The sequence below is a fragment of the Trichechus manatus genome, unplaced genomic scaffold (genome assembly GCF_000243295.1).
Source record: "Trichechus manatus latirostris isolate Lorelei unplaced genomic scaffold, TriManLat1.0 scaffold00155, whole genome shotgun sequence".
Taxonomy (NCBI): Eukaryota; Metazoa; Chordata; class Mammalia; order Sirenia; family Trichechidae; genus Trichechus; species Trichechus manatus.
In genome coordinates this window covers 4,719,633-4,732,906 of record NW_004444091.1, presented here as the reverse complement: position 1 = coordinate 4,732,906, position 13,274 = coordinate 4,719,633, and the positions used below count along the sequence as shown (strand labels likewise).

Below are 13,274 nucleotides of genomic sequence, written 5' to 3'. Positions count from 1 at the left end.
GACAGGCCCAGAGTTCTCGAGGATGATCCCCAGTCAGTGCAATGAGGGCCAGACCTTCAGGATAGGAGGCTATCTGCCTCAGTTCCACTAGTAACTGGTTCAGCCCTGTCAGTCCTGGTGTTAGGGAGCTCATGGGCTCCTGTGTACACTCAGTCTGTGCCTGGCACTCAGCAGGGCTTCATAAGCATTACTAAGTGAAAGAGTGACATTTATCTCCTCCGAGCTTCCACCCAGAGAACCTCATGCTACCCTAAGGAGATTACACAGAATAGATGATAGAATAGGATAGGATGTTGTTGTTAGGTACCATTGAGTCAGTTCTGACTCATAGCGACCCTATGTACAACAGAATGAAACACTACGCGGTCCTGCACCATCCTCACAATCCCTGCTATGCTTCAGCCCACTGTTGTAGCCACTGTGTCACTCCATCTTATTGAGGGTCTCGGATACATCTGATGCATGTTATAGTATATTATATGATTGATATAATAGGTATGACACATGATGGTAGAAGATTAAGAAAGGATATATGATATGATTGATACATATGATATATGATATAGTTGATATATGATATATGATTGATATGATACACAATGATGAGATATGATATGACTGATATATAATAGGATTGCTATAAGATGATATGACATGCTATCCTTTCAGAGAACAGAAGATAGTATCAAATTTCTATCCCTCTCAATTTTCTCAAATCAGACATCCTGACTTCCTTCACCTTTTTTGGCCAGGCTTTAAGTATTTCCACCAATCTGGTCTCTCTTCTGTAAAGCAGTTGTTCTCTCATTTTGCTGCATCCTAATATCAGCTGGGGAGCTTTTCAGACCTGCAATGCCTAGACTGTCACCCAGATGAACTACATCAGACTCAGATGCAGGCCAGGAACAGTGCTTGCAAATTCTCCCAGGTAATCCAATGTGCTTCCAGGCTTAAGAACCCCTGCCTGAAAGGCTGCACGGTGTTCATGCCCCCACAAGGGGAAGCCCAGGTCTGAGGAGGTGCCTCCCTCTGCTAAAGCACTGCTCTTCCTGCCACAGTCTAAAGGTACACTCCTCTCCTGCTGCCCTCACCCACGAAGCCCTCTGGTAACCCCAATCTCCGAAGTGTTGTTCTATTTTGATGTTCTGTTCATTCTTTCACTCCAGCAGCTACTTTATCACATCTCCCTCATACAATTCTCGTGCTATAAACTTTCTACTTCTGAGTGTGAAACTCTGAACCAGTTCCTGCTAAACCTCATCTCACTGGGTCATACTCTTCACTCCACACTTCTGAGATTTAATGGGATCTATGCTCCATCCCATTAGGTCAGTTTCTCAGCTCTGTACCATCCCCTAACTTGCTAAAAGGCTTCCTATGTCTTCATCCCAGTCACTGATAGAACCAGGACAAGACAAGGCCGAGATTAAAAAAAAAAAAAAAGGACAGACTAGACTCATGGGTCTGCTCCTTCCTTCCAGTTATGCTCACCCTGCCTGATACCAGCCCACCCCTCTCCACACAGGACCTGAGTCCTTGTTACCTGCCTTGGTGAGGAGCAAGAGTGCGCACCTCCTTTTGAAATGGAATTCAGCTGGATCTGCGGCAAGCACTGCCCCCGCGGACTCCCCTAGGTATTTTATCTGGCTAAGCACAGATTAGTGTCTTTAAGCAAGACTAATGCATACCTAATAAGATCAGAGCTTACTGCAGACATAACCTAAAGGAGGGGCCACTGAAGCAACACTCCACAGCTAAGGGGGACTTGCTGGATCCAACTTCCTCTTGATGTGGTGCTGGTCCTCACAGCCCCAGGAAAGTGACCACACCTGGGGACAGACTAAGCTCATAAGGGCACGTGTGGCACAAGGGGGGTCAGCAGCCACAACCCCCTGGCCCAGGCCCAGCCCCCGGGAGGCACTTACGTGATGGTATCAATCATGTCAAGCCCCATCTCCACACAGCAATGGGCATGGTCAGTCTTGGGCTGGGTGAGGCCCGACACACAGTAATAGCAGTCCCCCAGGATCTTGATCCGCCGGCAGTGGTTCTCCTGCAGGGGGAGGGTGAGACCCACATGTTAAAGCAGTGGAAGCTTTGCAGAACTGACCCCAAGCCACCCTTCATAGACCTCATCTTCTCCCCATCGCTGCAGTGGTGGAGATGATCTAGCACACGGAACAATAATGTGCATCCGCCATGTCCCAGCCCAGGGCCGGGTGGGCAGTGCATGCAGCACTCTCCATCTGGCCCGAGAGGGCACGGCCAGCCTCCTGACACCAACACATTCCCCGTTCCCCTTCCTCACGGTTCTCCTTCCACCTGATGTGTCTGCCACCCTGAACCTCTGCCCCCGCCTCGCCCTATATCTCACTTGGTCACACCCTACAGACCCTTCCGGTCCAGCTGAAATGCCAGCTCCATCAGACGTCTACCCCAAGCCCCATACGGTGTCTGCTTTCTCCAAATTCACACAGCGTCTCTCTTGCAGTGCACATGTACCAATCACGGTGTCAGCCCTTCTGGAATGTGCTATATCCCCACCAGGCAGCCACTTCTCCCCAACAATTTGAGCACAGTGCCTGACTCACAGGTCTAAGCAGCTCTCGGGAAAGGAACCATGTGCAGCAGGGTCTGCATCCTGCGGTGAGTCCACTGGTGAGCCCTGACCCACCACTCACAAGGTATGCGACCTCTCTGAATGTGCCCCCACTCAGTGATAAACGGGAACAATAAGCACCTGCCTCCCAGTCCACTTTGAGGACCGAGATAACAGATGCAAAGCACTCATCATACCACTTCGCATATGCTCTGATAAATAAACACTAGCTGAGATTTTTATTGACTGTTACTATTTTTAGTTCAAGGAAAACACTAAAACAGAAGTTCTCTACATTTGGTCTCAGGACCCCTTTCCATTTTTGCAGTGATTGTTGTTGTTGTTAGGTGCCGTCGAGTCAACGCTGACTCACAGTGATCCTATGTATAAGAGAATGAAATGTTGCCCAGTCTTGTGCCATCCTCACAGTCGTTACTATATTTGACCCCATTGTTGCAGCCACTGTGTCAATCCATCTCATTGAGCGTTGTCTTCTTTTGCATTGACCCTCTACCAAGCATCATGTCCTTCTCCAAGGACTGGTCCCTCCTGAAACATATCCAGAGTAAGTGAGACAAGGTCTTGCCATCCTCTCTTCTAAGGAGCATTCTTAATATACAGTGATTGAGGACCTCACAAAAAACTTTTGTTTAAGTGGGTTATATCTATCTACTGAGATTCACCACATTAGAAGCTACAACTGAGAAAATTTAAGCATATTTATTAATTGATTTAAAATTGACAATAGTACATTCATTACAGTTAATAACATTTTTTAACGAAAAATGACATTTTGCAAAACAAAAAATTAATGAGAAGGTGGCATTATTTTACATTTTTGTAAATTTCTTTAATATCTGTCTTCATGGAAGACAGCTGGACTGTATTATCTGCTTCTGCATACATCTGCTGTGATACACTGTCTGTGTTGGTGTAAAGGAAGGGTGTCGGCCTCAAACGGACATGTAGTTAGATAAGGCAGGGTCTCACAGATTCCTGAGATGGTCTTGTATGGCCCCCAAGGACGTCGGTCCACACCGAGAACCCTAGCATTACACAAACAACACACTCCATAGCTTATATTTATTTGTTCTTTGGCTTCTTACAAATGCTTTGAATTAGCACAGCACATTTAAGACAGGCATTCCCAACTCTCAGTATCCAGGTGCTCAAACATCCTCCACCTCTGCCTAAGGCTCTGACTGGGGGCTGGAGGGCAGGAGGACCCAGAGCCAGTGTCCAGCGACTGGGCAGCGAGGGGCCCCAGCTGACCTTGAAGGCTCACGTTGCCAGCTGTGCCAGGGGTGCCATAGCGGTGAATGGCCCTGGGGTCCTTCCCAGGTCTGTCCGCCTGTATCACATGGAAACATCTCTTCTCCTAAGTGGCTCTCAGGCTCAGAGCTGCAGGTGTCTTGAACAATGGCCCCATCTCTCGCCCCCCATCCCTCATCTGAGAGGGGGGTGATGTTGGCCGCACAGAGGGGGCTCTGCACTTTCTTCTTTTACACCCCCTGGCCATGGACACACACATGAATGGGGAGGGGCACTGAAGCAGCCTCAGAAAGACCAGAAGTCTGCTCTGTCCAGAGCCCCCGGCCCTCACACTGGCAGAGAGTGGTCCAGGTGGCTGGGAGAAGGCACACAGGCACAGTTTAGAATCTGACCAGGGAGGATCCAGTCTCAGCGTGACTCAGTGTGACTATGGACAAGTTACTCACCTTAGGGGGCCAGTCTCCTCACCTGCAGAATGGAGGTAATCCCACTGACACCACTTCCGGGCTTGGCTGGAGTTATTAAGTGCATGAAGGCCCAACTCAGAGCCAGCACACCCAGGGGGTGTTGGGAGCACACACTCCAGAGCAAAACAGCCGAGTTCTGATCCACACTCTGCCCTGGGCAGGCCATGGACCACAGGGTTGACATTCTGTCATCCGTGAGATGGGGCTCAGAGACACCCATGTCACAGAGGCTGTGGGGACTTCAAAGGATGGCCTGGGTGAGGCTCTCGGCACAGTGGCTGGCCACTGTGGCTCCAGGATTCCAGCTGATGACCAGTGGATGGGGTCATGGTCAGTGCTCAGTAAAGAAGAGCACAGTGTCCCAAAGAAGGCTGGCCAGCATGGGGCGGACAGAGACACGTCCAAGAGGCCAGGGCAGGTGGCCTGACCAGAGTCAGCTTGCTGGCCCCACTGGTGCTGTGACCTGCCATGTGACACCCTCATCCAACAGCCCTGGCTGCCCAAGGGCACCTCAGGGCCAGCTCTGCATCCCCACCGCGGATGAGCTGGCTGGCTGCCTGTAACACCGAGGCCAGCCGGGGGAGCTCACCGGGAGGCCTCTGACCCAAGCCTCCAGGACAGCAGGAGCCTCTAGAATGGCTTTCTCACAGGTTCCCATTGTCACTGCCCAGCAGAAGGGGATCTCGGAGTCCCCCAGACTGTGAGAATATCCAGACCACAGTGTGTGGGCACCAGGGGTTGGGGGGGAAGCCTCTTTGCTCCCATGCCCTGGCTTTCTCAGACTCTACTTCCTTCCTCAGCCACTGCGGCCAACCAGGGTGAGACAGGGACGCTGCTGTGGAGTTGCTGACGCCTCCCACCTCCCTGAGAGATCGGGTTTCCCTCAGTGATCCCTCTGAGGGGCCCATGAAAACCACAATGCCTGATTCTTGCATACAACATCCAGAGGGTCACACACCGGGTTCTCGGGACCCGAGCTTCAGACTACAAGGGCCTCATGGAGAGACGTGCTCCCAACCTTCTCTGTATCTCCTGTAACAAATAAAGTGCCCACGCCAGGGGGGAGTGTCACGAGTGCCGGGCAACTGCGGGGTCCCTCTGTGCCCCACCCTCCACCTCTTCCTTCAAGGCTCGTGGCTTTGCTGTGTGTGGGTTCACAGCCCATCCTCCTAGAGGTCCCTGAGTGAGGCTGCCCCCATTCATCTCTGAGAGTGAGAACAAGGCACAGAGCAGCACACAGTCTGCTCTGGGAAAGTCTGCTGAATGGACAAGTGTCTGCTGAGAAGGCTAGCCTGCATGTAAATGCGCAGGTTCCTCACTGACAGGGCGACTTGGAGGGTAGGAGCGCCTCGGGGTTTAAAATGCAAATTAAGGGCTCTTGGGTGGAGCTGCTTACAACAGCCTCACTGTGACTCTAGAGCCTGCCAGACCACAGGGTTTCTGACACCAACAGACAGGGGAGTGACCTCAGGCTGGCCCGGTGAGCGGAATCTGATGCCAGTCCTCATGGGAATGACATGGAAGAATGAGCTGTGCAGAGACTCTGGGTGAGAGGGCAGCGTGAACGCCATGGAGAACCTTGGTGAGACACTGCCAGGCAGTAGGGCCGGAGCTGGTGTGGGGAGCAGGCCTCTGACCAGGTGTGAAGGTCAAGTGACCTGCAGAGGGGTGCTCCCTTTGCATACAGCCACTCAGAAGCCATATGAAAATAGGGTCAGCGTGGATACTGGAGAAGTTTTCTGGACTAGGATGAGGTCAGCATACTATAGACACCGAGGTGTGTAGATACGGCTTCCTGGAAGGTGAGATGTGTGTCTGGGGACAGGTAAGAGGGGAGGACCGCCCTCTCAGCCTGGGCTTCCTCTCACCTGGACCCTCCTCCACCATGTGGGTGGGCGGAGGAGAGACAGGGAAGTGTTCACCCCCACAGCGGGTGGCAGAAACACCCACAAAAAATGCATGGACTAAAATGCAGAATTTTTTAAAAATATCAAGATGTCCTGGATTTTGTTAGCATGCTTAAGAGATGCCCTGTCCCCTCCCCTCCCCCCCGAAAAAAAAGAAAAGGTTTTTAATTTGCTTTCGGCTTACAGATTTTAAAATATTCTCTGTAAATATCAAAAGCTAGAGCCTGGTTAGCTTAGAGCCTGGAGTTCCCGCCTGAGACCACCAGGGAGCGGGGGGCCTGCCACACCCTAAGAGCCGTGGGTCCAGCCAAGATAACTAAAAAGGAGGAGGGTGGAGGGGCTTGACAAGGGTTCAGGCCCCGAGGGGCCAAGCAAAGGGGTCTAGTGCGGCACTCTTCCTCCCAGCTGTGGAGGGGACTGGACTGGTGAGTCACAGGACAACAGACTCCCCATCAGAAACTCCAGAAGGACTGAAGGGAAATCTGGTACAGCAGTCTCTCATCCACTCCCGGGGTGTGGCCTGAGGAATGTGGCAAGCTGGCAGACAAGCCCTGGGCCCACACGGGCCTGTGTAAACAGAGACCACCCACTCCAGCATATCTGACCCTGGCCTTCTCCAGCACTAATCCCAGAAGGCCCTGGGAGTGCTGAGAAGGCCAGGGGACAAACAGGGGCTGAAGGGAGGTCTCAGAGGAAGCAGAGAACTCAGAGGGATCATGAAGACCCACTGCAGAGTCCAGAGCCTGAAGATACCCAGGCTCCCTCTACGGCCAGCTCTAACACAGTAGTCTAGTGAGGCCAGAGGACAACATGGGGACCCCACACCACACCCCCAATGCTGAGAAGGCAGGGGAGCTTCCTGGGGCTGAAGAAGGGAGAGAGAGCTGGAATTAATCTCGTGAATTGGTGTAAACCCTGAAAAAACTGCATTCATAACCCAAACTGGCCAAGTTATATTAACTTTGCAGGATGAAGTTTCTGGTCATCAGTGACAAAAGGGGTTCCTGAAGGCAAATTCAATGATATGAAATTTTAGAAAATTCTATTTCTACTGTTGAAGAAAGAAACTGAGAACCAGACTGACAGATTCCTCTGAGCACATATGAAAATTCACAAAGGCCACCGGTCATTATGGAATGTACCCCGAAACAGATGGAAGAAATAATGTGGAGAGACTCTGTGACCACAAGTTTCCCCTTTGTGACAAAGACATCTGCCAGCCATAAACTTGTTCAGTTCATCTCACACAAAGAATTCAACTTTAGGTGATTTCCCTTGTTTCCTGGGAGGCAATTCTCAGCCTTCAGAATTTCCTGCGTAGTTGAGGAACCTTTATTATTTACAACCTCTAGACTACACCCGAGGATCTGAACAAATGACCAGGGAGCTGGCCTGGCCACAAAAACCACAGGCTAGTCTGATATCAACTGATTTCAGGAAGGGGGGGTATGATTCAATCCATCATGCTGAGATTAAAATAAAAAACCAAACACGTTGCCGTTGAGTCCATTCCAACTCATATCAACCCTATAGGACAGAGTAGAACTGCCCCATAGGGTTTCCAAGAAGCGGCTGGTGGATTTGAACTACCGACCTGTTCATTAGCAGATGAGCTCTAACCACTGCACCACCAGGACTCCGTGGTAAGATCCACCAATGGTTAATATTCTACTGTATATTCTCTCCTTAAAAATTCATTGTAACTGGCCAAAAACAAGCCTTCCTGTTTCTTTTGAACAGAGAGGTCACCCTGTACACAGACAGATTAACTGCTCCAGTAAACCCTACATGCTTTTCTTTTTGACTATTATGACTGTAAATGTTTAACGTGTTGCACCCACATAACACTGCAAAGAAATATACCAAAAAAAACCAAGCAGTGGCTACCGCTGGAAGGCAGGTAAAATAATTTCCATTTCAATCTTCATAATTCCTTCTTTCACAATTCCTTTCCTGGAGCCCCATCTATCTGCCGGCCACTGTGTTAAGCACCAAAGATATAAAAGTGAGTAAGAGAGAGAAAGTCCCAGTCCTCGGGGAGCCTCCTGCCCACAGTGAGAGAACAGACACAGCAAGAGAGCTGAGATGGCTGTCCATTAGTGGGGACAATCAGAGAAAGGGCTGAGGGACAGCGACAAGCCCTGTCAGGGAGTGCTCCAGAAATACTGCGATGAGTGAAAAAAGAAAACCACACAGCCTTGCCTCCAGCCTGCGCCTTTGTGAGAGTAAATAATTACACACGCACATCTGCTTCTGACATCCAAGAGAAACGATGAAGGGCAAACCAAAACCCAATAAAAATGTTTAAGGATATGGGGCAGGAGAAAAAAGTAGGGCCAGGGCATAGGCCTCCCCTCGATGTATCTTGTCTTAGAGTTGTCACTCTGGAGCCGAACCTCGCAAATATTTTAGACACTTGAAAAGAAAATTTAAATTTAGAATAAAAATAAACAAATAAAACAATCTGTTACCACATTGGTAACATAACCACACAGAGAAGAATTACTGCAAGTGACAGGAAAGTAAATATTTTGACTATATATCTGGTGGGATATAATCCAAGAACAAAAATAACCATAAAGAAATTTTCAATTGTATTCAGTAGTCTTATTGTTGGTAATAATACTGGCAATGTTATTATGAACCTAAGATACAGTGAAGGATAAAACAAATAAATCGTATTACTGTTATTAAGATTTTCAGCATCAAAGAATGATGCAAATACAAAAATCAAAGGAGTGAAATTAAGTGGGAATTGGAAATATCAATATGAACTCATAATTTAGTTTTTCTTTTTGTAAAAAAAAAAAAATCTATCTCCTGAAAAGTCTCAGTGACAACCCAGATTATGGTCAGGAAATACCATTTCCCAGTGAAAGAAATACCAGCTTCTTGGAAAAATGTGTGTCTCACAGGAATGTCCCACTGTCCCTAAAGCCATGCTCAGACAGGACAGGGCCATGTCTAAGCTAACAGAAGCCATCTGAAGGGGCTCCCACTGGCCAGACAAAGGAAATCTGAGCATCAGAAAGAAAAAAGATGGTAATGGATCAAAACACATCAAAGGTTCTTGTCTTAGTGATCTGGTGCTGCTGTAGCAGAAATACCGCAAGTGGATGGCTTTAACAAAGAGTTTATTTCCTTACAGTATAGTAAGCTCAAAGTCCAAATTCAGGGCATCAGCTCCAGGCTTTGTCTCTGTTGGCCTTCTCATCAATCTTCCCCCAGACTAGGAGCTTCTCCGCGCAGGGACCCCCGGTCCAAAGGATGTGCTGTGCTCCTGGCACTGCTTTCTTGGTGGTATGAGGTCCCCCTCTCTGTTTGCTTCCCTTTCGTCTCTCATAAGATAAAAGGTGGTGCCGGCCACACTCCAGGGAAACTCCCTTTATATTGGATCAGGCTTGTGACCTTAGTAAGGGTGTTACGTCCCACCCTAATCCTCTTTAACATAAAATTACAATCATAAAATGGAGGACAACCACACAATCCTGAGAATCATGGCCTAAGCAAGTTGACCGTATTTTTGGGGACACAATTCAATCCATGACAGTTTTCAAATTCATGAGTGCAAAATGACCTTTAAAAAAGGTAGGGAAACCTCAGTGATCACCAGGGTGCCAACCCTTTATTTTGAAAATTGATAAATAAAAGAGTCAAGCATTTATTGTTTCTGAGGATAACCAACTAGCTAATTGGCAAAAGTTCTTTTTTAAAACAATCATGAGCTAATAAATGCAGAAGAAATGGCAGAATCAGAAAATCAGCATTTTCCAAGCCCGAATGAAATGCCAAATCTCAGCAACAATGGAGAGGCAACTGCTACAAGCCGTTAGGGGCAACATTGATGGAGAAACTGGGAATTAGTGGATCCTGCTGCTGAGACCTGGGCCAACTGGCCAGCCCCAGCATGGCAGAGAAGGAAGCAGCCATCTGTGCCTGCCTCCCAGGAAGATGCCACAGGAAGGGCGTGGTACCTCCAAGGAAGCACTTTCACCAAAAAATATGTGAACCAACCCAACGACCTAGGTCATGTCTCCAGGAGAGCTACCCATTTATAGGAGAAGATGAGGGACAAGGCTGCAATGGCACGGTGGTCAAATCCAGAGGACGCACAGCCAAACCAGTGGTGGGGGGTGAGGGGAAGAAAGCACATGTGCACATGCGGGTCTTGCATTTGTCCTGATGGAAGCACATCAAATGAGACAGTTGGGGTTGGATCTTCTGTAATGATTACCAGTCTTGTTGGATATGATAATGGTACCTGTGATGTTTTTGAAATGTTCTCATGGTAGAGTTATGTACTGAAAAACTTACGGATTAAATGAGTTGATGTCTAGGATTTGGGGTGAGGGAGTGGGTGGGGACCCAACAAGACTGGCCAGATCCTCATGAAAGCTGAGGCTAGGCTATGGGCACATGGGGCTTATTATACCCCTCAATGCTTGATAGTTTCCATAATAAAGAATTTTACAATGCCAGCAGGTTTGTGTCTACGTTGTTCATGCTGCCCCCATCACCTAGAATAATGCCTGGACATGGCAGGGATGTGCAGTTACTCTCTGAGTGAAGGGACACAGTGATGCACCATCCCTCCTCTGCTCATGTGTACAGGGATACACACTCCCCTTCTCTTCGGGGCACTCAACCCACCTCATCCCTCTGACCTCCAGTCCCTCCTCTCACCACTTCCCTACAAGCTCCCACACTGCCACACCTTCTCCTTGCCTGGAATACCACCTCCCCACGCCACCTTCATGTTTGCCTGGTCAATGTCTTTCCACCTTCCAGAGCGCTCAGGGGCCCCTTCCCAGGAAGCCTGGTTCACCTAGCAGGTACCCTCAGGCCCTCTCCTCACCTGTACACTAGCCTGCACCTCTCAGCAGCTTCACACACACATCTCCCGCTGCTTCCCTGTGGACTAGAAGAAGGCCAGGAAGGAGATCGCACTGTCCTAAGGCTAGTGGAGCAGCTCTGAGTGACTGCAGCTGCTGAACCAGTGTTTCATCAATGAGCAAGAGGCGCTGATGGGAAAGTTCATGTCAAGGAAACACCACATCATGCGTTTTCTTTGCAGAGAGCCTGTAGGGGGAGCAGGGTGGCCAATGTGAGTAACTCCCTGAGAAGGATCTCCAGCTCACCAAGAACACTCATCACTCTGGCACCGAATGCTCACACTCCAGATATAACACTGGGATCTTCTCCAACATAGGACAAGCCAACACTGACATTTTAAAACCATCTGCTCAGGACCACAGAGCTCAACACCCCCCTTAGCAAACCAGAAAAGAACGCACGCCAACACCGTCCTCGGTTACTCCAAAGCACATGTCCCTGAGGCCTGGTGCCATATCTGGCGTGCCCATGCTAACTACCTCCATGGCCCAATGGCCCAGGGGTTCCCTTCTCAGCCACTGGGAGCCTACAGCTAAATACAGCCTGCTGGAGCAGTGTGCTCAAAAACAGCAATGGCCTCACATCTTGTCAGAGACTTTCTCCAAGTGTCCAGGAGAAACCGAGTCCAAGGCAGGCCAGAGAGGATCACTGCTCAGCTCCAGGGCCATGTGGCCAATGCCTAGCACCTGGGGCTGCCCAAGCCCTCTGTAGTAACTCACATGCTGGCATGGGGTGGAAAGGACCTGCCAAAGGAAGCTCAATAAAAGGCACGTTAGAATCCCAAATATCTATTATTTCTGAAGAGACAATATGCACTTCCTGATAAATAAGGGATAATTAAAGAAATCCACGCTCATTATAAAGAACTCAGAAAGTTCAGAACATTAAAAACCACCTATATAATTCAGTACTAAATAATAACTATGGTTATTCTAGAATATTTCATTCTAGTCTTTTCTCTATGTAACTTATGTATGTAGCCGTGTGTATGTACATACGCAGGTACACATCAATTCTTCAAATGAGGACTCTATATTAAAATCTACTTTTATCACTTAAAACTATACCCACATATCAGTTGTCAAGCTGAGGAGGAATGACAGATGGACTGCTCTTCACTCCAGGCACAGCTCTTCACTTCTGGCTTTATATCCTGACCACATTTTCTGGGCCTCTTTTTCAGCAAAATTGTACTTTAACACCATTATTTGCTCACATACACATCTGTTAAAAGAATACCATGCAACTGGTTCAATGACAGACACACAGAACAGTGGAATAAAATTGAGAACCCAGAAATAAATCTATTCATCTACGGACAACTGATTTTTGACAAGGGGTCAAGGTCCATTCGGGGAAGAAACAGTCTCCTTAACAAATGGTGCTAGTAAAATTGGATATCCACACACAGAAAAATGAAACGGGACCCATACCTCACACCATACACAAAAACTAACTCAAAATGGATCAAAGGTCTGGCAACATGGCACTCTAGGCAGAAGCACCACACCGTCCCTCCACAGCAAAGATCAAAAAACCTAAGCCAAACAGAGAAAACAGCAATCCTGAAACCCTAAACATCAAATGAAGAGATAAAGAACTCAGCCAAGCACCAAATGGAATAAGAAACTGACAGAGAACAGAGAGTGAGGAGACATACATGCAGAGGTCCCCTATCAGCTAATGCAGCACGGATCCGCCATCTTGGACTCCTGTCAGAGACCAGCAAATAGGGAGTACAAGAAAGCCACTTCACGGAGCTTCCAGCAGGAGACAGAACAACCAGTAAACAGCGATATACGCTCTCCCACCCCTACCCTTCTTCACCCCCACTCGGCCTCCTCTGCTTCCTGTGGCCACAGTCTCTTGGCCGGGAGGCACCAGCTGCTTGGATTCCACCCGCCTGCACTGGCCGACTCCCTGAGTGCCATTTGTTGGCCGCTGGGGTTGCTTTTTTCTGCTTCTTTTGATTTCTTCCTTACCTCTCACCACCTCCCCCTCCTTTTGCTCAAATACCTGGCTCCGTGCACCATCTTTGCTTCTTCTTGAGGGGCTGTGGAGCTCCATTCGAGTGTGGAACTCCTTCCTGGTCTGTACTGCCATGCTGGTGGGATCCCGGGGCTTTTTTTGTTCTTT

At 48.7% G+C, this 13,274-nt stretch overlaps 1 protein-coding gene across 1 annotated transcript in view; it reads right to left on the bottom strand.

Annotated features, from left to right (window-relative positions):
* ADCY1 (adenylate cyclase 1) overlaps positions 1–13,274 on the bottom strand; it is a 250,518-nt gene that overhangs the window by 108,326 nt on the left and 128,918 nt on the right. Inside the window, exon 5 of the mRNA XM_004386117.2 lies at positions 1,926–2,053. Coding sequence (XP_004386174.2) covers positions 1,926–2,053 — 128 coding nt within the window. The remainder of the gene's footprint in view (positions 1–1,925; positions 2,054–13,274) is intronic.